The sequence below is a fragment of the Mastomys coucha genome, unplaced genomic scaffold, assembly GCF_008632895.1.
Source record: "Mastomys coucha isolate ucsf_1 unplaced genomic scaffold, UCSF_Mcou_1 pScaffold5, whole genome shotgun sequence".
Taxonomy (NCBI): domain Eukaryota; kingdom Metazoa; phylum Chordata; class Mammalia; order Rodentia; family Muridae; genus Mastomys; species Mastomys coucha.
Window position 1 is genome coordinate 93,821,402 of NW_022196911.1, and position 24,791 is coordinate 93,846,192.

A 24,791-nucleotide genomic window follows, 5' to 3' on the forward strand; every position below is an offset into this window, starting at 1 on the left:
CAAAACCAAAAAAAAAAAAAAATGTATGCTTTAAAGTCTGAAAGGATTTTCATAGGTTGATACATCTAAGTTATGATAGAAAATTAAGTACAGAACTCTGAACTTACCAAGAGAGGACAAATAGTACTTTTTTCAAGGTTGAGACATACAAATGGACTGGACATTGTGAATATAATCTTTACCTGATAATTTTAATACCTATTCTTATTGTACATAGTTTATTAATATAAGAGAAAGAGCCTTTATTGGACTAAAAGAGAGAGATATAAGGAGATGGTTTTATGTACTGTGTACTCAAATGCTAAGTACTGTGTCCAGAGATCTGGTTGCAGTCTGGATGCAATGTTGTACAAAAATTGTTTTCCATCACCTCTGATTAGTTAATAAAGATCTGATCAGCTAAACCAGCCTATAGAGGAAGAGGTGGGACTTCTGATCCCAGAGAGGGTCTCTGGTGGGGATCAGAGAGAGATAGGAAGATTCATCATGAGAGATTTACTGTGAGCAGGCCACCAGGGCAGTTGCCATGAGGACACCCATGGAGCAGGAGCAGCCAGGCAAGACTAAGTTGGCAAGTAATGAGACAGCTGGCTGAGTAGTGGACAACCATATACAAGTTATAATAGGGTTATAATAGCTATCTGCCCAGCTGTAGTGCTAAATAACACTTATAATAAATATAAGGTCTTCATGACTTTATTTGGAAGCTAGAGTGGGCATAGAAAAGCCAGAATTACTTTTATATATATTAACATATATTTTTAATTTAACTTTTTTGGTACTGGGGATTATAGAGAATTTGTTTATATTATTCCATATGTATGAATATTTCCCTGGATATATGTCTGTGTATCATATGCATGCCTGGTGCTACAGAATTCAGAAGAGGGCATTGGATCCTCTGGGATGGGAATTGCAGGTGGTTGTGGGCTACCACGTGGGTGCTAGGAAACAAACCTAGGTCTTCTGGAAGAGCAGCAGTCAGTGCTCTTGACCACTGAGCCAGCTCTCCAGTCCTCTATATTAACATATCTTTATTAAGTCACAATTCTGCTTCATACAAAAGAATAGTGCTTTTATCTACTTATTATTTATTTTATCCTTTTCATGTGTGAATATGTGTGCATGTAGAAGCCCAGGGTCATTTCTTAGGACTCATCCACTTTAATTTTTGAGATAGAGTGTATCACTGAGACCTGGGGCTCACTGACCAGGCTAAGATGGCTGGGAGCCCCAGGGAGAAGTCATTCATTGCTGCATCCTCAATGCTGGGATTACAAGCACAACACACTATATGTGACTTATTACCCGGGTGCTGGGATCAAAGTCAGATCTTCATGTTTATTCAGTAAGCATATTACCTACTGAACTATCTCCCACTTCAAATAGCACTTTTACTTCAAAGATAACTCTGTGATACAGATTGTAACATCAATTGCTATAATTTTACTAAAGTCAAGTAAAATCCATTGGTATCCTTCTGGAAAGGCACATGCTTCTATTAGCATCTTTCTTTTCTTTCTTTCTGTTTTTTCATTTTTTTGTTTGTTTGTTTTCAAGACAGGGTTTCTCTGTATAGCCCTGGCTGTCCTAGAACTCACTCTGTAGCCTAGGTTGGCCTCGAACTCAGAAATCCGCCTGCCTCTGTCTCTCAAGTGCTGGGATTAAAGGCATGCACCACTGCTGCCCGGCCTGTTAGCATCTTTTAAACATTTGTATTGTACCAGAGCAGTTCAGTCACCTTCTATCTGTTCATCTATCACCACTCTTCTCTGTGGCATATACACAACATTTTAATTTCAAAATAAAATTCCTCTGCCAGGCAATGGTGGCGCACACCTTTAATCCCAGCACTTGGGAGCTTGGGAGGCAGAGGCAGGTGGATTTCTGAATTTGAGGCCAGCCTGGTCTACAGAGTGAGTTCCAGGACAGCCAGGGCTACACAGAGAAACCCTGTCTTGAAAAACAAAACAAAACAAACAAACAAAAAAAATTCCTGGCTGCTAGCCAATGTGTATTAAACCTGGTTATCTACTGATAAAGGTAGATAAATAAATGTAATGTAATTTTTAACACTACTCTAAGCACAACCTAGGTAACAACAACAACAACAAAAATCTGATTATGAACTGAAAATCTAAAACTAAGTAAATCACCAATGCAGACCGCTGTTTTGTTTCTTAGCATCATCAGTCCTCCGCAGCAGCAAGCACGGATGGGAGTCACATTAATGTTTGAAATGTAAAAGTAGCACTCAGGTAAATACAAGATGACAGGAACATATCTGGTTCTGTACTAGAGCAGAACAGCATCTGTTTTGAAGCTTAGGGTATGCACCAGTTAGTATAGTTTGTCTTTGAAATCATGAAGCACACTTAAACACTAGCTGATGAGGCTGAGTAGAGACAGAAGGCCTTCCTAGGGCCTGCTTATGGCTCAATGGATAATGGTGTTAAGGTGCTTGCTGTCAAGCCTGGTGACCTTGAGGTCCATCAACAGAACTCCACAGTATAAAGGGAGAAGTAATTCCTGAAGATTGCTCTATGACCTCCACAAACATACCATATTACACACACACACACACACAATCAGTCAATCAATCAGTCAATGTGTGTTTATTTGTCTGTTTCTGTATTTACTTTTGAGGCAGAGTCTTATTATGTATCTCTGACTTGTCTGGAACTCAATACATGTCAGAATACAGTAGTCCAAGAATGGAGTCCTGTGAAGAGAATTCTCAGTGCTGTGAAGAAAACTCCAAGAAAACATGACAAGAGTCTTGTGACCTCAGTTTCTTCAAAAACACGAAATTGTTCCTGGAATGTGTTTTCATGCTTCTCCCAAGTGAATCAAATAAGAGTTACTTCAGATTACTCATTATAACTGCCTATTGTTATTGTTTATTTGCTTCTAAAAACATTTTCCAAATGCAGCTTGTCCTTGTGATTGGACACTTTACTCATGTGACTCTTCTTTCCCCTCAGAGTTATAAATTGTCTGCTGCTCTGAATAAAGTTGGCTATTGCATGAGGCTATTGTGTGGGTATGCCTAACTTTGAGGCTCCATTTTTCTAGGTTCCACTTCCTCTAGAGTAGTAAACAGATATGTAGATCAGCCTGGTCTTGAACTCACAGAGCTCTACTACCTCTACCCGCTGAGTGTTGAGATTAAAAGTATGCACCAACCAGTGAAGATGGGTTGGTTTTGTCTGTCTGTTTGTTTGGTGGTGGTGGGACTGTTTATTTGTTTTTGGTTTTTCAAGACAGGGTTTCCCTGGGTAGCCCTGGCTGTACTTGAACTTACTCTGTGGACCAGACTGGCCTTGAACTCAAGTAGATCCACCTGCCTCTGCCTCCCAAGTGCTAGGACTAAAGGTGTGTGCCGTCATGCTTGCTACCAGTAAAGTTTTTAAAAAGCCTATCTAAAGAAAAATTAATTATCCAAGTATATAACACACATCCCTGGGGGAAAAAATGGTGCTTACCATCATGAGGAGATGTTGGTCCAAAGATAATATATAGCAGTCTTGCCTGATTCACCATTGGCCATGGCTTTAATATTCGAGTTAGCCAAAATGCAGAATCACTTCGATGTGTCCAGTGATCAAGTAGGACATTCCGACAGAACAGTCTAACCCTTAACTCTAGTTTTCGAGCACTTCCTATGAAGAAAAAGGAGTTATAAGCCTTTTTTTTTTTTTTTTTTTTTTTTTTTTTTTTTTAAAGAAAGGTAAGTTACATACTGGATAGTGATCAGATCCAGGCATTAACCACTGTGGTTAAAAGAGAGATCATAAGCTAAGTGTATAAACAAGGAGTCACCAAGAAGTAAAATGTGCCCTTAACAATATAGTTTGACTATCTTCTTGTGTTTACTTTATCTTCAATAATCTGAATAATGGGTAAATCAAAATCCATGCTCAAATTTACCAGAATCTTACATAGTTTTATATCTGTTTATTTACTTTGGTCTTATATAACCCTGACTGGCTTTGAACTCCTTATGTGGTTGACACTGACCTTAAACTTTAGATCCTCCTGCTTCTACATCCTAAATACTGAGGTTACAGGTCTGTCACTGTATCCAGTTTATACAGTGGCAGGTACTCTTGCCAGCTGAACTTTATCCTCAGCCAGATTTTAGTTTTAAAGGGAAATAAATGTAAAGAAAGACTAGACATACATCATCACTATAGATGTACTAAAAGTGGTACTCTACTTTCTTCCATAAAAAGTTTAAGAAGTTATATGATTTATTTACATTTTGGCGTAATAATTTTCAATTGTATTTGTTTTTATTTATGTGTATGGGTGTCTTGACTACATATATGTGTGTGTAATACATGTATGGTTAAAAATTATTACATGTTTAAATTCTCTGTATGTGTCTATGTATGTGTGTGTATGCTGTGGCACCCATATGGAAGTCAGTTCTCCATTTCTCTCCTCTCTCTCATGCAGATCCTGGGGAATTTAGTTTCAACTACCTTTACCTGCCAAGTCCCACAATTTTTGTTTTTGAGACTGGATCTCATATTGCCCAAATTTTTATATATATTCATTCTGTATATAGCTGAGACTAGTCTTGAATTCCTAATATTCCTGCCTTTTTTTGCCATGTTCTGGGATTAGAGGTATGATTTAGGCCTGATATTTACTTACTTACTTACTTACTTATTTTACTTAATTTAATTTCTTACTTTACTTACTTACTTATTTTTCAAACAGGGTCTCTTGTATCCCAGGCTGGCCTTGGATTTGGTATATAACCAAGGATGACTTTGAGTCTCTGATCCTTCTGGTTCCAACTCTAAATTGCTGGAATGACACACTTGTGCCACCATATCAATTTCATTCAGTATTGGGGCATGCAGGGAAAGCACGGAATCACCATCTAACCTACCTCTCCAGACCCCAAATTAAGTATTAAAGCGTGAGAGAGACAGATGGTATTTCAGGAAAATGAGAAAATGGAAAAAGGTTCCCAGTGAGATACAATGCATAAAGAGCATTGGAAACTCAGTGAATAAAGAACAATATGCAGAAGTCAAACTAGCACAGCGGATAGTACACTTTACTATGTATTTATTTGTTTTGGACCCAGAATCTCTCTGTGTAGCTCTGGCTATCCTGGAACTCACTATGTACACAAGCCTGGCTTTAAATTCAGAGATTTACTGCCTTTACCTCAAGTCTGGGATTAAGCTTGTGCCACCATGGCCATCAGACAAAGAGTTTGAAAAGTGGGTGGGGACTGGCATCTGAAGGCTAGTTTATATAGCTAAGATTTTATTTTGATTGAATATTTAAGGTTAGGAAGCTAACAGAAGTTTTTGATCAGAGGAAAGACATATTTAAATTGTGTTATCAGTCACTGGGTTTCTAAATCTGCCTTTTCCAGGAGGTTGAAGCAGAAGGATTATAAAATAGAGGCTAGAATGGTCTATATTAAGCTGGAGGACAGCCTGTACTACACAGTGAGACTCTTGGTGTTGGGGTATAGCTCAATGGTAGAGCCTATTGCATTTAATACCCTAGGTTCAAACCTCAGCAATCCCTTGCCCAAAAGAAAAGAAAGATGAGACTCTGAGTACGTAAGTACACTGCTAAATCTGCCCTTTTATCCATACCTTTTTTTAAATACTGAAATATTTGAATTTGGCAGAAAAGAAAAAAATATAATGTCAGGCAGTGGTGGCGCATGCCTTTAATCCCAGCACTTGGGAGGCAGAGGCAGGAAGATCTTTGAGTTTGAGGCCAGCCTGGTCTACAGAGTGAGTTCCAGGACAGCCAGGGCTATAGAGAGAAACCTTGTCTCAAAAAAACCAAAAAAAAAAAAAAAAAAAAAAAAAAAAGAAGAAGAAAAAGAAAATAGTAACAAATAGAGTTTAGTCTAAGCTTTCTTTACAGGTTTCTGTTTGCTTTGGGATTTATAAAATAAATAAGCATTACAAGTATTGAGTTTCTTGTTTATAAATTCTAGTTACTTTCCCCCAGAAGAATTATCTTGGATTTAGGGTTCGTTTGTGCCCCTTCTGTGTTAGTCAAGGTTCTCCAGAGAAACAACCAGTAGGAAGCAGAGCACACCCATATGTCCCCAGTTCATGTGGCACTGGAGTCAGAGCCCACTGCTAGCTGAGCTATATATAGCCCTGCCCCTGCACAACTCACCTCACATATACTTTTGAACTCTACCTCTTCTTAACATTTCATCTCTATACAATATTATCTTTGAACTGAAGGTCTTTACCTGGTTTGTTGCAGACAACAGTCTGCATCTTTCGGGAGAGATTAGTCAGCTCACATAAGAAGTTATACACACGATGGCACTCCAGTTCATCCCAACCTGCTGTTAAGGTCTGAAGAAAATAGAAGAAACAGTGTACAAGTTCAGACACAAATTGGAAGGGTAAGCCACTACTTCCTAATAGAAATAAGCTATTTTAGTGTGTGGCCTAGGTGATATGCAATGTTTACCCTCTCTGGAGCTATTCAAATTCACAAGAAATTTATATCATTACAACCTAAAAATTCTTCAAAATCTTTCTTTTTGGTTGAGAAGGAAGTATCTTTTAAGAATTTGTTTGTTTGTTTGTTTTTTAAGTGTTTCTCTATGTAGCCCTAGCTGTCCTGGAGCTCACTCTGTAGCCAGGCTGGCCTCCAACTCAAACACCCACTTTCCTCTGCCTCCCAAGTACTGGGATTAAAAGCATGCACCACTACCATCCAGCAAAATTTAAGCTTTTTATACTTGTTTTTATCCCTATTTATGTTTATGTGTCTCTGTGAGGTTATGCTACAGAGACACTGTATGCTATATAGATACTCATGAAAGCCAGGAGAGTTGGAGCTACCGGCAATTTTGAGCTGCCCTGATGTGGTGCTGGGAACCAAACTTTGGGGCTCTGTCAGAGCATCAAGTACTCTTGACTGAAGAATCATTTCTATAGCCTTCCAACTCACCACTGTACTATGAGTGGCCTCAAACCCCGAATCTGCCTGCATTAAGTCTGAGTAATGGGATTGTAGTCTCAGTTTTGTGGCTTAGTTTTAAATTTTAAATTAAACTAAACTAAGTCAATTACTAATTTCTTTTTGTGTATGTGTATATAAGAATGTATGTGATCATGGAGGCCACACATACACAGGAGGATGCCAGGTTTCCTCCTCTACATGCTCCTTATATCTTTGGGACACTCTCTCATCAAACTCAGAACTTGTAGTTTTGGCTATACTGGCAGCAGGTAAGCCTCATGGATGGGGTCCCAGGTCATCAAGGTATGGGAACTTTTTACTTGTGAGCTGGGGATTTGAATGTAGTCTTACACAGCAAGTACTTCCTTCAGCCTCTGTAGCTTACTTAGTTTTACAGTAGAACCTCTAAGACTCTTATACCTGTCATTTTGATATTGTTTACAAATGATAATGATCCCGTTTTAACATGATAACTGTATTTTTTTTAAAGATTTATTATTTTATGAATGTGAGTACACTGTTTTTCAAACATACCAGAAGAGTGCATCAGACCCCCATTACAGATGGTTGTGAGCTGTGGTTGCTGGGAATTGAACTCAGGACAGCTGAGCCATCTCTCTAGCCCCATGATAACTGTATTTGATTATGACTTGTTTGTTTGTTTGTTTTTGTTTTTTGGGTTTTTGTTTTTGTTTTTGTTTTTGTTTTTCGAGACAGGGTTTGGCTGTATAGCCCTGTCTGTCCTGGAACTCACTCTGTAGACCAGGCTGGCCTCGAACTCAGAAATCCACCTGCCTCTGCCTCCCAGGTGCTGGGATTAAAGGCATGCGCCACCACTGCCTGGCATGACTTGTTTTTAAGAAATGAGACAAGGTCTCACTATGTAACCTTGGTTGGCCTACAGTCACTAGGTAGACCAGAGTGGCCTTTAACTCAAAGAGACTGACCTCTGCCTCTGCCTTCAGAGCACTGGGATTAAAGGTGTGTGCCACCATTCTTGCCTCATACGTAAATCCTTAAAATATTTAAGAGACACTGAGATGGCTCAGCAGGTAAAAGGGTAAAACCTAAGCCACATGTGAAAGGAACACTGGCTTCCTAAGTTGTCCCTCTGATATTTACACACACACATTCAAAAAATACATATATGTGTACCATGTGTGTTCGTGGTACCCATGGAGGTCAGAAGAGGGCTGAAAGACCTCCTAGAACTGGAGCTGGGATGGTTGTGAGCCAGCATAAGCATGCTGGGAATTGAACCTGGGTCCTCTGGAAGAGTAGCCAGTCCCTCTAACTGCTGAGACATCTCTCCAAACCCACACACATTTAAAAAAAATCAATCAGGTAGATGATGATTGTGCCCAGCACTTGGGAGGCAGAGAGGTAAGTGATCTCTGAGTATGAGGCCAACTTGATCTAAAGAGCAAGTTCTAGGATAACCAGGCCTACACAGAGAAACCCTGCCTAGAAAAGCCAAGACAAACAAACAAACAAACAGTCTTTAATCCCAGTATCCTATAATTTAACATTATTCCTTCTAGAATGAGGGAAATTGCTAAGCAGTGATTATTTCTGGTGAAAGGAAATTGGTAGACAGGAGACAAGCCTGGGAGGGAGGCTTTTTACTTTATGTCTTTTATTCCTTTTGAATTATACATAAATCCATATTTTAATACTTAATCCAAAGATAGAAAGTACAAAACAAATAAGAAAAAGTAAAAATTTGTTATAGAAGAGTGTTAGTAGGAAGTCCTAGAACCTGGGTGCATGGGATCTGGGTGCTGGCAGCCTGGGACACAGCATAAGACTCTCAGGTGGAGTTCTGAGGTGTGTGCTAAGCACCTAAGGTGGTAATAAATTTTAAATTAGGTAATTCATGTAGACGATTTAGGACAGTATCTGCCACATAGTACAAGACTTAACAAATGACACTTTTCACTTTTATCTGTTTGTCATTTTACCTGTAAGAGATTAGTATTTTGAAATAATAAACTGATTTCTAAAGTCATATTTAAAAAAACTAGTCCACAAATTTAAATTAAAAATGCTCATAAAACAGTTAGATATAGTGGTACATGCCTTTAATCTCATCACTTACGACACAGGAGCTGCAAATCTCTGAGTTCAAGGTCATTTTGGTTTACAAAATTTGAGTTCCAAGATAACCAGAGATACATAGTACTCAAAAAATCAAAATAAGCAAAAAACAAACAAAAATTATAAACACATGTACATATATACCACCTCTAGTCTCTTAAGCTGGCTCTGGGTTTGGGCTGCACTTTAGTGGTAGAGTGCTCACCTAGTATCCCTAAGGACCTAGGTTCAATCCCCAAGTCACAAAAAGCAAACAAAAAAGTTTTAGTACACTTGTGTAGAGTAAATAAATGCTAGGCATTCCTCACCAGTTACAAAAACCAAACAGACCCTTAACAAATTGTAACATTGTTACTTTGCTTTAAGATTATTATACCTTCTATAACTCACACAGGGATTCCAATGCTCTATTTGATAACAGTTCAAAGTCATTTCTTTCATTCTCTCATTAAACAATGTACCTGTAAAAACATGCCGTAACATGATAATCCTAAACACTGCAAAGGAGCTGAACAGCCACTGAATTTAAAGCAGGAAACCTGTAAAGAGAGCAACTGTTAGTGGACCTATACAATAAATAACTTGACACTTGGGTTTGCTGGAGAAATCACACACAGCTGCCCCTGACACAGGGCTTCAGAGATCCACCTGCCTATACCTCCCTCTGCAGAGATTAATGGCATGTACTACCATAGCTGGCTACTGGAGACATCTTGAAATAGAGTGTAGCTCTCATTAAAGAAAAAACTTTGGGCTGGAGAGATGGCTCCACAGTTAAAAGCACTGGCTGCTCTTTCAAGAGGTCCTGAGTTCAGTTTCCAGCACTGAATTGATGGCTCACAACCATCTATGACTATAGTCCCATGGGATCCGATGGCCAAATGTGGTACACAGATAGATAAAACATCCACATACATAAGATAAATCTTTTATAGCCAGGCATGGTGGCACTTGCCTTTAGTCTCCAAAATTGGGAGGCGGAGGCAGTTAGATCTTTGTGAGCTTGAGGCCAGCTTTGTCTACAGAGCAAGTTCCAGGACAGCCAGAGTTGTTTTACAGAAAAAAGAACTGTCTCAAAAAAACAAAAAACAAAACAAAACAAAAAAAAAGGTGGTGGCACACACACCACCTTTAACACACACCACATTTAACTCCAGCTCTTGGGAGGCAGAGGCAAGCAGAATCCCGCAGCATCTATGTAAAAATAGCTGAGTATGGGATGGTTTTGGAGAGACACAGGTGGATTTTCAGGGCTCTCAGTTCAGACAGACACCTGAAACAGTAAACTGGATCTCCAATTCAATAAGACACATTTCCAAAACAAAGTAGAGCCAAGTGTAATTACACACACCTTTAATCCCATCACTCAAGTCTACATAGTGAGTTCCAGGCTACCCAAGGCTATGTACTAAAACCCTATCTCAAAAACAAACAAACATAGCCGGGCGGTGGTGGCACATGCCTTTAATTCCAGCACATGGGAGGCAGAGGCAGGCGGATTTCTGAGTTCGAGGCCAACCTGGTCTACAGAGTGAGTTCCAGGACAGCCAGGGCTACACAGAGAAACCCTGTCTCGAAAAACCAAAAACAAACAAACAAACAAACACTAAAACTAAAACCTCCCCTCCCAAAATGATACAAAATATAAAGGGGCTGGAGATGTGGCTGAGTAGATTAGAGCACTTGATACTTTCATAGAGAACCTGTGCTCAGTTCCTAGAACCCCCATGGTAACTTGCAAACATCCACAGGCTCTAGTTCCAGGGGAGCCTATGACCTCTTCTAACTTTAGCACTCTCCAGACATGTACATAATACACACACACACACAAATATATATATGTATATATAATGTATACACATATGTATATATAAACACACATATGTGTGTGTGTGTGTGTGTGTGTGTGTATACTCAGGCAGTATATTCATGTTCATAAAAATAAGTCTTATTAAAATAATGTGGAGAGCCATGTTTGCTGGTAAATCCCAGAATTTATGAGGCAGAAGCAGCTTTATGCCAGTCCTTTTTTTTCTTTTTTCTTTTCTCTTCTTTTCTTTTCTTTTCTTTTCTCTTCTTTTCTTTTCGTTTCGTTTCTTTTATATATGTGGTTGCTGGGAATTGAACTCAAGACCTTTGGAATAGCAGTCAGTGCTCTTAACTGCTGAGTCACTGCTCCAGCCCCAAGGCTAACAACAACAACAACAACAAAAATGTAGACAAGTTTTCAGACATTAACTTATGGTCCTGACGTGAACATACAGGTAAAAACACACACACACACACACACACAATTTTCAATCTGAAGATATAACCCAGTTATTGTTATATAGCATACAAGAGGCTCAAGGTTCCATTTCCAGAACAGCAAAAACCAAAAATCTCAATTTTCTACTGTTTGGTACATTTACATAAAAGATTTTAACATTTCGAGATTATTTCATTTTAATAAAGTACCTAAAGCATTAGGTTTGTTGTTGTTGTGGTGGTGATGGTTTTTTGTTTGTATGTTTGAATTTCATTAGAGTTTAAAAGAAAAACACTCAGGGAGGCAAGCTATAAATCTTAGCAGCTGAGGAGGATGGAGGAGAGGAAAGGCCATGTCATTTGAGGTGGCATAGTGGTCAGTGACATGCAGGCAAGCAACTAAATGAGGAGGGAGGAGGCTTTAGAGAACGATAAAGGAAGCCCAGGGTATTGGAAAAAGAGGCAGAAGAGGAAAAGCTGCCCATTTCTGAGTCTTCAGCCAGGTTCCCAGTGCTCACAAGGAGCACTTTGTTTTATTCTCTGAGACAAGGTCCAGCCTGGTCTTGAACTGGTTCCACAGGAGAGATGACTCTGATTTCCTGATCCTCAAACCTCCACCTCTTGATTGCTGGGATTACAGACTTTTGTCACTACCCCGGGTAAGAGGTGCTAGGGGCAGATAATCTACCGACTAAGCTATATCCCCACCCCCTAAATCACCACTTTAAACAACTTTGGCAGCTGTGAAAGAGGCAATGGCTCAGATAAAGTGCTCAATCTAAGTCTTTCATTTTATTTCAGTCTTTATCTAAGCCTGAGGACCTGAATTCAATCCTGGAACCATGTAAAGAAAAAGATGACCACCATAAAGTGTGCTCTGACTTCCACATGTGCACCATGGCATATATACCCTGACACACACACAAATATTTAAATGTTACAAAATACTCATTGCTTTATTATTCTTGTGTAGTATAAAGTATACTGTACAACCACTCATGGTACACAATGTAACACTCATGAAGTCTTTTTGTCTAGCATTTCTCATATTTTCATAAAAGTTGGTTGTGGATAATTGAAATTGTGGACAAAAGAGATAACTGTATTATATTATATGACATCATGCTATGTAATCTCCAAGTTATTGGTCAAGTATTAGATCATCATTGGTCAATTATTGGTGCTAATTATGAAATCTTTTTTGTTGTTGTTGTTGTTGTTTTTTGTTTTTTTGAGACAGGGTTTCTCTGTACAGCCCTGGCTGTCCTGGAACTCACTTTGCAGACCAGGCTAGCCTAGAACTCAGGAATCTGCCTGCCTCTGCCTCCCAAGTGCTGGAATTAAAGGCATGTGCCACCACTGCCCGACATGAAATCTTATTAGTTACATTTAGGGAGCTGGGCATTGCTGGTGCATGCCTTTAATCCCACAAGTTAGAAGGCAGACACAGGTGGTTCTGAAGCCATTCCAGTCCAGAGCTTGTTCCAAGACAACCAAGGCTACACAGAGAAGCTCTGTTTAAAAAAAAAAAAAAAAAAAAGTTTAGGAGTTAGAGAGATAGTTTAGTGGTTAAGAGAGCTTGCTATTCTTTTTTTTTTTTTTAAGACTTATTTATTTATTATATATAAGTATACTGTAGCTGTCTTCAGACACACCAGAAGAGGGCATCATATCTCATAATAGATGGTTGTAAGCCACCATGTGGTTGCTGGGATTTGAACTCAGGACCTCTGGAAAAACAGTCAGTGCTCTTAACCGCTGAACCATCTCTCCTAGCCTGAATATGAGAGATCCAACTCATATTCTTTCAGAGAATATGAGTTGGATCTCAGTACCCACATCAGGTGGTTCACAACCACCTACAACTTGAGAGGATCTGACATCTTCTTTTGGTTTCAATGGGTACCCACAAACAAAAACATACACATACACACAATTGAACAATAAAATAAATCCTGTCTTTAAAAGATAGGTTTGGGGTTGGAGAGATGATTCAGCAGTTAAGGGCACTTGCTACTCTTGCAGAGGATCCAGATTCCAGCATCCATATGGTGGCTCACACCTGCCTGTAGAACCAGTTCCAGGGGATCTGATGCCTTCTTTTGGCTTCCATGGGCACCAGGCACACATGGTACATATGCAAACATACAAACAAACCATTCACACATACATAAATTTTAAAAGATAGGCTTATAAAGAGTATATGACATTAGTGAAAAGTTATCTTTGCTGGAAACCAAGATTGTGAACTAATTCTGGCACATGACCTTACTTCTGAGAGTATCTTGTGAATGTACTTCAGTCTTTCCTTGGTGGGAAGCAGCAAGGTGCATCTTTTAAATAGTAGACCTGAAAAAGAAAAGAGACATAAGAAAAAAGTGACAATGAAATTCAAATTTATCAACAGCATAGTACAACATTCCTTAAAAATTAAATATGCTAAAAAATTAAGTATGCTGTACCACTGTGGATTATGATACATTTTTTACACAAATATTTGTCAGGAACAATAAAAAAAAAAAATACACTGCATGATAGTCACTAAGTGGTGCTGATGTCCATCTTGCTTTAGCAGAAGCCAAAATCTTATGATATAAATAATATAGGACACATATCAGAGGGTTTGATTTAAAAAGATAAAATAATAAGGCATAAAGATATATTAGGGAACTGGGCAGTGGTGGTACATGCCTTTAATCCTAGCACTTGGGAGGCAGAGGCAGGCGGATTTCTGAGTTGGAGGCCAGCCTGGTCTACAGAGTGAGTTACAGTACAGCCAGGGCTACACAGAGAAACCCTGTCTCAAAAAAACAAAACAAAACAAAAAACCTAAAAAAACCAAAAACCAAAACTTCAGAGGTTAGGAGTCATTTTTGCTCATAGAAATTATATCGATTGGATTAAATAACTATCTCTCTCTTCAAAACTTATACCTTTTGTTTTGTTTTGTTTTTTTGAGACAGGGTTTCTTTCTTCCTTTCTTTCTTTCTTTCTTTCTTTTTTTTTGTTTTTTCAAGACAGTGTTTCTCTGTACAGCTCTGGCTGTCCTGGCACTCACTCTGTAGACCAGGCTGGCCTCGAACTCAGAAATCCACCTGTCCCTGCCTCCCAAGTGCTGGGATTAAAGGCTGAGCCACCACTGCCTGGCTGAGAAAGGGTTTCTGTATGCAGCCTTGCTTGCCCTGGAACTAGCTATGCAGACCAGGTTAGTCATAAAGACCTGCCCGCCTTTGCCTCTAGGTCCTGGAATTAAAGGTATGTGCCACCACATTAGGTTTTACTAAACTTTTATGTATGTATGTGTTTTGTCAACATGTGTTATGTGCACCTGGAACTGGAGTTGCAGATAGTTGTGAACCACTATGTGGGTTCTGGGAAACAAACCCCATTCTTCTGCAAGAGCAATAAGTGCTCCTAACCACTGAACCATCCCTCTAGCTCCTCAGAAATATTTTATAGGGCTAGTATATTAATAATGTGTAGGATTCTGTGTTATGACATTAAAAAAAGAAAAAAACTTTCCAATTTCTCAGTAAAATGTTCTTTGAACTATAGTACAGTGACCTATAATGTATGATTTATTTCCCCTAAGTATTGTGTCTTCCCAAAATGGCAATACATTGTTAATATTCCTGAAAGGACAAAGCATTTTCAACTGAAAATGATATACATGGTAGGGAAAGATATACTTGAATATCACTTTCTCTAGTTTTTATTCTTTATATAATATAATCACCACTTCTCTACATTTAGCCCTTACATAATAAAATGATTATATAATCCTGAGGAATCTATAGGAACCAAGTTTATTTTTAGAAGTTGCTATGCTTGGGTAACACATGACTAGAATTGGATTTTAAACATGAATCCTCCTTATTTTTGCTTATAGGGAGTTATTCTCGGTATTTGGCTTAGTCTGAGTTCTGTTTCTTCCATGTTTTGGCATCGTGTCTCATGTTATATCATAGCTGGGAGTGCAAGATAAAATTGCATACTGGTTGCCTTTTCTACTGCAAATCTCCTATTTTTAAGAGTTTCAGTTTACCATAAAACCCTTGCATTTGGCTGACTGGTTTTTTCTAAACACAGGTACTCTTTTTCTTAAAAGATACCAGCTTCTTTTAAGTTCCTGAAGTAAAATAATGTCAGATGCAGTATTCTTTCTACATCAGCCATCTGCTCTATTCAGTAGAAAATGCAAATTAAAATTTATAATGTTCAAAGTTAAGATTCTGAAAAATGTTATTTTAATATCTAAAAACAGGAACAGATCAGATGGCAATGAAAGCATGGGAAAACACTGAGTATGTCAAACTTTTACCAAACGAACCAACCATAAGACAGATGTCTACAAAACACTGATTAGAAAATTAAAGCTAAAATATAATCAAACCTGTTTTGAAAATCAATTTTTTAATTGAATTACCCATGTAATTATCATTTTCTTGTTGTTTTCAATGTGGAGTTGAGGATGGAAACCAGGGCCTTGTGTATTTATTTGTCTAAGACCGTAGTCCAGGCTGCCGTCTTACTCACTATGTAACTGAGATGGCCTTGAACTTTTCATTCTATTCCTTTCATTTCTCCAGTGCTGTGATTAACAAGCTTGGGTCATAACCTAGGCAAGTACTCTACTACTGGGCTCTATTCACTATTCACAAACAATATAATTAGGTTTGCTTAAGCAGTGGAGAATTGATTAGGAAAAAAAAAATCCTTTAGGGCAAACCCAAAAGACCAAATCTACTTATACTGAAATTAACAACACTGTATTCAGACTTAAAAAAAAAAAAAAAAAAAAAAAAAAAAAGATTTATAAGTCAGGTGTTAGTGGTGCACAACTTTAATCTCAGGACCTGGGAGGCAGAGGGAAGTGAATCTCTTAAGTTCAAGGCCAGCCAGGTTTACATAGTGAGTTTCAAGACAGCCAGAGCTACACAGGGAGACTATCTCAGAAACAAACAAACCAAAATAAAAAAATAAAAACATTTATTTATTTATTTATTTATTTATTTATTTATCCATCCATCTATATGTTTCCCCTGCATGTATCTGAGACACTCAGTAGAGGGTGTTGAATCCCCTGGAACGGAACTGGAGTTACTGAGGGTTATAAGTAACCATGCAGGTGCTGGGAAATGAACACAGGTCCTCCAGAAGAACAGTCAGGGCCCTTAATTTCTGAGCCTTCTCTCCAGTCCTAGACTATTTTCCTTCTTCTTTTCTTCTTTGCTTCCTTTCTTTTCTTTTCTTTTTTGTGCTATTAGAGACTGAACCTAGGTCTTTACCTCATGCATGCTAGGACATCCTCTGCCACGGAGTCTCTTTAAATTGCTCAGGTTGGCTTTAAACTCTACAGCAAAGGCAGGCCTTGATTTCACAATCCTCTTGCCTTAGCCTCCCAATTGGCTGTTATTACAGGCCTATACCACAAGCTGTTATTGAGGAATTTACTTTGCTTTTTTAAAGCTAGGCATTTCAGATGGTTGTAAGCCACCATGTGTTTGCTGGGAATTGAACTCAGGACCTCTGGGAGAGCAGTCACTGCTCTTAACTGCTGAGCCATCTCTCCAGCCTCATGAGACAGTTATAGTGTACTTATGTAAATAAAATAAAAAATTTTTTAGAAAAGGGAAGAAAAATGATACAGCATTTCCTTTGATAAGGTCAACTTAGTTACAGCATAATTATTGTTAGTAAATGTGTAGAGTACTTAAATAAGAAAATCACAGGAGCTGGCGAGAGGGCTCACCGGGTAAGAGCACCGACTGTTCTTCCGAAAGTCCTGAGTTCGGATCCCAGCAACCACATGGTGGCTCACAACCACCTGTAATGAGATCTGAAGCCCTCTTCTGGTGCGTCTGAAGACAGCTACAATGTATTATGCCAGAGCGAGCGGGGCATGAGCAAGCGGGCTGGAGCAAGCAGACCCCGAGCGAGTGGGCCATCCTGAATTCAATACCCAGCAGCCACATGATGGTGCATGGCCATCTGTACAGCTATAGTGTACCCATACACATAAAATAAATAAATAAGTCTTTAAAAAAAGAAAGAAAGAAAATCACAGCTGGGCAGTGGTGGCACATGCCTTTAATCCCAGCACTTGGGAGGCAGAGGCAGGTGGATTTCTGAGTTTAAGGCCAGGCTGGTCTACAGAGTGAGTTCCAGGATAGCCAGGACTACACAGAGAAACCCTGTCTCGAAAAACAAAAAAGAAAATCACAGATTTTGATAACAGAATAATGATTTTCCTGTAGTGTGTTTAAATGTATACATTTAAGGACCAGATTATGCCTGAAAAGGAATATAAGTACAGAATAAAATTTAGCTGGATGTGGTGGTGCATGCCTTTAATCCCAGCACTCGGGAGACAGAGGCAGACAGATCTTTTTGAGTTCAAGGCCAGCCTGGTCTAGAGAGTGAGTTTCAAGGCAGCCAAACAACGAGAAACCCTGTCTTGAAAAACAAACAAACAAACAAAAACCTAAAACAAAACAAAACAAAACAAAAACCAACCAACAACCAAAACCCCTCTAAGTCACAAGGAATAGAGGCAAAACACAGTGAAGACATCCGTTCCCTAAGCTGGTATACCACCTAAACATGAGCATCCATTATCCATTCACTATATCTTTGGGCACTCGTTAGAACAGGTACTTGACATTAAAGATATTTAATTAGTTAGGGCTAGGTATCTGCCCCTTCCCCCCAGGCAAGGTTTCATGATGGTGGCTATGACCACTATGACTGTGAACTTGTCATCCTCTGCCTCTACTTCCTAAGTACTGGGACAACAGGCAAGTGTCACAAACACCCAGTTTATGGGTTGCTACGGATGAAACACAGGGACTTATTAATGCTAGGCAAAACTCAACCTACTAAGCTGAATTCTCAGTCTTATAAAGGTTTTTTGAGACAAAGTTTCATGCCTTTCTTCAGGCTAACCTGGAACTCAGGAACTCACTATGGGGTGCAGGCTAGGCTCAACGTGTGATTCTCTGGTTTTGGTTTTTCAAATGCCAGAATTAGAAGTGTGAGCCATCTTGTTCAGCTTTCATCTTTTAAAGTATGTAGGAATACTGTTAAGGTCTTTACACTGAAAATAAAAATATTATAGCAAAAAGAAAAACTTCCAGGAAACAGTCTATAAGCCACTAGCTTTACAGAATTATATAGTAAAATACAGCTCTAAGTACTCTTTATTTGTTGCGGTGTGCATCTCATAAATTACCTAGAGCTCTGTAGTGCTCCAGTAGAGCAGTCTCTTCTTTTGTGCCAGGCAGGTCAAGGTCATGAAAGTTCTGTAGTAAAAGTCTCCTACTTCCAGATGAGGTTGAGATATAATTAATTATATGCTGGCTGACTGTTTTGGACACCATACTTAATATGCCAATATCTTTCACTATCAAAAAGAAATAAATGTATATATATGAGTGCAAATTATTTAAATCACTGTTAGCATATTTTATTAACTTCTCTTAACTCACCAATAATACAAATTACTTAAAAGAAAGCATCTTGATTTGTACAGTGTATTAACTTGTAAACTAACTTAATAATAAACCTAGTGCCAGGTGTGTTGGCTCACACCTATAATGTTGGCACTTGGATGCTGAGGGAGGCAAATTCCCAGGTGCCTGAAGCCAGTCTGAGTTGTAGAATAAGTTCCAGGACAGCCTGGGCTATGAGAGAGCCTGTTTCAAAAAACCAAAAGCAATAAATACGCTTAGTGCTTAAAAAAATCTTAATATTGTTTTAAATCTAGTTCTTTGTTTTTGTTTTTGTTTTTGTTTTCCCCAAGACAGGGTTTCTCTGTATAGCCCAGGCTGTCCTGCAACTCACTCTGTAGACCAGGCTGGCCTCGAATTCAGAAATCCCAAATGCTCTGCCTCCCAAGTGCTGGGATTAAAGGTGTGTGCCACCACTGCCTGGCTTAAATCTAGTTCTTAATAATTAAAAACATGTTGCAAAATAACAATCAAGCTACTGTTCAGATAATTTAGAGGTGGTAGTAGTTTTTTGGGTTTTGGTAATTTTTGTTGTTTTTTTTTTTTCTCTGTGTAGCCCTGGCTGTCCTGGAACACACTCTGAATACCAAGCTTGCCTAGGTCTCAAGAGATTCACCTGCTTCGGTCTCTCAGTGTTTGTTTTAAAGGTTGTTATTGTTGTTGCAGACCCGATTACTCTCTAGGTAGTCTTGTCTGTCCTAGAACTACTTGCTATGTAGACCAAACTGGCCTGGTAGACAAAGAGATACTCCTGCTTCTGCCTCCCAAATGCTGGATTTAAAGGCATGTGCCTCCACACAAGTGGTTTTTGTTTTTTTTTTTTTTTTTTTTTTCTGTTTTTGGGTGTTTTGTTTTGTTTTGTTTTTAAAATAGGATCTTGTTATGTTGCCCAGGCTGGCCTGATATTTGTAATTTTGCCTTAGCACATTGGTGCTGAAACTTCAGGTATGTGCTGTATCCAGCCTACAGTATCTTTACAAAATTTGAACATTATGGTGGGCAGTGCTCATGGAGTTGCCAAGTCTGCTCCCTCTTGTAGTCTACTAAATGTTTCTGTTGAATAGGCAGAGAGGAAAGAGACGGAGGAAGAGGGAGAGTGAGCAAGAATAGAATTTTACATTTAATTTTAGCTAAAAGAGAAGTCGTTGGTGGACCCTTAGAAAATAAACTCAAGTGCTCGCTTCGGCAGCACATATACTAAAATTGGAACGATACAGAGAAGATTAGCATGGCCCCTGCACAAGGATGACACGCAAATTCGTGAAGTGTTCCATATTTAAAAAAAAAAAAGAAAAGAAACTCAATATAAATGTTATTAGTATACCAGAATGATATTAACATAGACAACATAAAGAGAACAAAATAATACTTGGGGAAAATTATAATATTCTAATATCTTATAACCTACTTTTAGGCCCCAAACCTCACCTGACAAGTATCTTAAAATTATGTGTAATATTTCCAATGGTAAGACTTTAAAATTTCCAAGTGTAGATAAGAGTTGAGGATCGGAATCAAGGGTGTTGCAAAAATAGTTGGACTGATGATTAGAACGTTTACATTTTTGGCTGGGTATCAAAGTGAAACTGGTATTTACTCTAGATGCCATCTTCTCTTATCCCATGAATTTATCCTGGTTAGGAAAATAAAGCACAAGACACAAAGAAAGGAAATTAAGGCAATGAATTTGTTTCTTTTTAAATTAACAGTCACACTTTCTATTCTTTTTCCCCATCCTGTGTTGCTCATTAAGCACAGGGCCTGGAGCATGCCAGACAAGCACTCCACAAGTGAGGTATAGCCCCAGTCCACAGTGTACACTTTGATGGGCAACACCTGTCTTTCCAAAATATTACAAAATATTTACTATAATGTAGTTATGGCACACACATCAGTAGAGTCTCTATCCATCTCAGCATTATTTGAAAAACTTTTAAATCCTTAATACCTTTTGGCATCCTATCTATTCTTAGAATAAGACTTTTAGTAAGAAATTAAAAGATTTAAAATTAGGTGTGGAAGCAAATCCTAGAGACGGAGGCAGAAGGATTACAAGTTCACACAGCCAGACGGGTTGTTGAGACCCTGTGTGAAAACCTAACAAACCAAAAAGAAAGAAGTCAAACATGTAACTATATGAAATATATTCTAAGAAAAGCAAAAGGCAAAATAGGAAAAACATAAAAGATTTAATACAGTTTAACTTGTGGACAGACTTACAGAGTACTATAAAAATAAATCCTTTTGCAACCTGAATTCACTGTCCGATATAAATTTTTGTAAGGATGAAGGAACATGGTGGGGGAGGAAAGGGGAAAAAAACTATTAATTACAGCATAAAATATGCTCAATACCCTCATAGGTTTGAGGGATGGAGTACAGCTCAGTGACAGAGCAATTATGGAGTATTTGAACACCTGGGTTTAATCACAGCCCTATAAGATTAAAGTGACAAAAAAAAAAATCCCTGTAATATAACATCTGTCATCAGTATATTTCATTTACTGCTTTTTTTTTTTTTTAAATTTGAGACAGGGTCTTTCTACTTAGCACTGGCTATTCTGGAACTCTCTGTGTAGATCAGGTGTTGTGGAACTCACAGAGATCTACTTGACTTTGCCTCTTGAGTGCTGGGATTAAAGGCATGTGCCACCACTGCCCGGCTCTACACAGTGACTTTGTATTATTCTACTCTTCTAGTTAGAAAACTCTTACATTTTGTTTTGGAACTCCAATCTAAGGTCTCTGAAGGAGCCGGAGGCAACAAATAAGACATCCCATCAAAGAGTTACAATATAGCTGAGAAAAATATTTTCTTTTTTTTTTTTTAAAGATTTATTTATTATTATAAATGAGTACACTGTAGCTGTCTTCAGATGCACCAGAAGGGGGCATCAGATTTCATTACAGATGGTTGTGAACCACCATGTGGTTGCTGGGATATGAACTCATGACCTTCCAAAGAGCAGTTGGTGCTCTTACCGCTGTACCATCTCACCAGCCCCAATATTTTCTTTTCTATACAAAATAACTAAAACATTTGATACTTATGTATCTTGTAATGTTACATCTTAGTTTACATCAAGTCAAAACTGTTACACATTTGAAAACATGACAAAGTACTTCTCAGTTAAAAACATAATCTGAACCTCCATTAAGATCATAATTGTGGAGTTCGAGGCTAGCCTGGTCTACAGAGTGAGTTCCAGGACAGTCAGGGCTACACAGAAAAACCCTGTCTCAAAAACAAAAAACAAAAACAAACAAACAAAAAAATCATAACTGTGAAGCAGGGTAGCCGTGGGAGGCAGAGGCAGGCAGATCTCTGGGTCTGAGGCTAGCCTGATCTACAAAACTACTTCCAGGACAGTTAGGAGTACCCAGAGAAATCCTGTCTCAAAATCAGAACAAAAACCAACAACCAAACAAAATGACTATAGTTGTGCTTTACTTCAGCATTCAGTGAAATTTCAGATTAGTAATTGTACAAATGACATTTACACAATATGTTAATTTTTATAAAACACAGCTAAATGAAAGAAAACTAAATTCACTTATGCATTTTGGTGTTTATATTATTGTAAAAATTGTATTTATGTATTTATTTTCGACCAAAAAAAGTAAAGAGTCTATTAAAAATTATTGCTGGGTGGTGGTGGCGCACGCCTTTAATCCCAGCACCTGGGAGGCAGAGGCAGTTGAATTTCTGAGTTCGAGGCCAGCCTGGTCTATAGAGTGAGTTCCAGGACAGCCAAGGCTACAGAGAAACCCTGTCTGGGGGTAGGGGTGGGGAAAGTCTAAGGATTCATACTATTTTGCAATCTTGTTACAATTTAATTCTATGCCAATACATGTATTTCTACAAGAATATGTATTTTGGTATTCCAATGTAATTCCAAGTGAAAGAATTCTGATTGACTTAATCAAAAAGGTTGTTTTTATTTTATTTTATTTTTTCTTGTTTTCTCTGTGTAATAATGCTGGCTGTCCTGGCACTCACTCTGTAGACCAGACTGGCCTCGAACTCAAACAGATCCACTTGCCTCTGCCTCCCAAGTGTTGGGATTAAGGGCGTGCATCACTACTGCCATGCTTACCTTTAACGTTTTAACAGAATTTTAAAGTATTTTTACTATAATAAAATATAAATTTGCCTCTTCTTCCAGAAACTTCCATCCTAGTCAGACTGGGGTGGGGCTTGTGGGACTTTTATACTTTTTTTTTAAAAAACACTTCTAAACAACCTCCTCCCAGGGGTCTCTATCACCCACTAAGGATATAGACATGTGTATGTGTAATTTCTCACTTAAATCTCTGGGAAGACTAAAAAAATTACAAATAAATAAATAAAAATAATAATAATTAAAAAAAAAACCGTAAGTCTCAACTGGTGAACGAACATCTTTAGTTGCAGCAAAGGGAGACAAAGGTAGGCTGATCTCTTCGGTTCGAAGCCAGCCTGGTTTGCGGGACAGCTTGGGGTGGCGGTTCACAAAGAAACACTTTTTTTGTTTTGTTTTTGTTTTTGGTTTTTGGTTTTTCTAGACAGGGTTTCTCTGTGTAGCCCTGGCTGTCCTGGAACTCACTCTGTAGACTAGGCTGGCCTCGAACTCAGAAATCCGCCTGCCTCTGCCTCCCAGGTGCTGGGATTAAAGGCGTGCGCCACCACCGCCCGGCAAAAACACTATCTTACAAACAAACAAACAAAAATCCAACAAAAGAAAAGAAAAGCCCATCCTTCACAAAAACCCAAACCAAAACCATCGAAGCCTCGGATCTTCCTCACTCAGACCTATCTTCGCGCACAGGTTTCTCTGGAACTGCTAACTGTATCGCCCAAGCCCGGCTGTCACAGCCTCTCAGCCAATGACGACGCGATACTTTCTTTACTTGTGGAGCCCGGGCTTGGAACTCCGGCCCCGCCTCCGACTGCCGGCCCCGCCCACGCACCGAGGGGAGGGGAGCGGAGGCTCGGGGCCCCGCCTGCGTCCCTGCCCCCACACCCCCTACCAGAGGGGGAAAAACCCCGGCGGGTCACCGGGCTTTGTCTTAACGTTCCTTTGTCAGCCCTGAGCACCGCCGGAGAGGCCACCTAGGGAACCATAGCAGAAACTCAAAGGGGACGTGCTGAAGACCGCGGCATTGTTTCTACCGGGAAGGACTGGGGAAGAGAAAGCACTTTTTTTACCACAGACTTCGACTGTTTTCCGGCTACAGTATCACAGGAGAGTGGGATCTAGTCGTCTTGTCCCACCATCCTCAGATTTCATCACACTTCAAAGTAAAAAAAAAAAAAAAAGAAAATCTCCTTAGGCTTTTCCCGCCAGACGACGGGGGCGGACCCCGCCTCGCTCGCTCCGCTCCGCCCCCGAGCTGCTTCCTCAGCTCTCGGGCGCCACCGTCGCCTCAAGTAGAGTTTAGAATTCTCCCAGGAGCCCCAGCGGGAGGAGGCCCCGCCCCCTCATGAATAGCAAGCAGCCTCGCCTCCTCTGCCCCGCCCCTCACGGCTCGTCCCAGCTCTCCCGGGAAGCCCTGCGGGAGGAGCCTCTCACCCGCTCAGGAACGGGCGAAACGCAAGGAGCCTCGGCTCTTTGGCCTCCTCTTTGGAATGGCTCAGAGCCCTCCCAGGAGCCCCCGCGGCGGGAGGCCCCGCCCTCTCGCGAATAGCAAGAAGCCTCGGCTCTTCGGTCTTGCCCTTAAGAATACCCAGGGCCTTCTCAGGAAACGCCCCCGGAGGAGGCCACGCCCCTTCATGAATACTAGGCAGAGGCTCCCATGGTGTCCTCCTTTTCAGGAGTACTATTCAGAGTGAGGCCCTTAGCCAGGCCGTGGTGGTGCACGCTTTTAGTCCCAGTACTTGGGAGGCAGAGGCAGGCGGATTTCTGAGTTCGAGGCCAGCCTGGTCTACGTGAGTTCCAGGACAGCCAGAGCTCCACAGAGAAACCCTGTCTGGGGGGGGGGGGG

General features: G+C 39.6%; 1 protein-coding gene and 1 non-coding gene across 4 annotated transcripts in view; one reads left to right on the forward strand and one right to left on the reverse strand.

Annotated features, from left to right (window-relative positions):
* Positions 1-24,791, reverse strand: part of Fbxo47 (F-box protein 47) — a 37,098-nt gene that overhangs the window by 7,639 nt on the left and 4,668 nt on the right. The window contains exons 1-7 of one of the 3 annotated variants that reach the window (XM_031351888.1): positions 24,016-24,237; positions 20,256-20,460; positions 18,551-18,721; positions 13,592-13,668; positions 9,534-9,611; positions 6,251-6,359; positions 3,486-3,662 (exon numbers count right to left, since the gene is read on the reverse strand). In XM_031351888.1, the coding sequence (XP_031207748.1) occupies positions 3,486-3,662; positions 6,251-6,359; positions 9,534-9,611; positions 13,592-13,668; positions 18,551-18,721; positions 20,256-20,436 (793 nt within the window). In that variant the 5' untranslated portion in view covers positions 20,437-20,460; positions 24,016-24,237. Of the gene's footprint in view, positions 1-3,485; positions 3,663-6,250; positions 6,360-9,533; positions 9,612-13,591; positions 13,669-18,550; positions 18,722-20,255; positions 20,461-24,015; positions 24,238-24,379; positions 24,448-24,791 lie in introns of those variants that run through there. The other 2 variants (XM_031351889.1, XM_031351890.1) reach the window with 2 other exon arrangements.
* On the forward strand, positions 20,001-20,107 carry LOC116079299. The gene has a single exon (XR_004113872.1). It is a non-coding gene; the product is annotated as a U6 spliceosomal RNA (small nuclear RNA).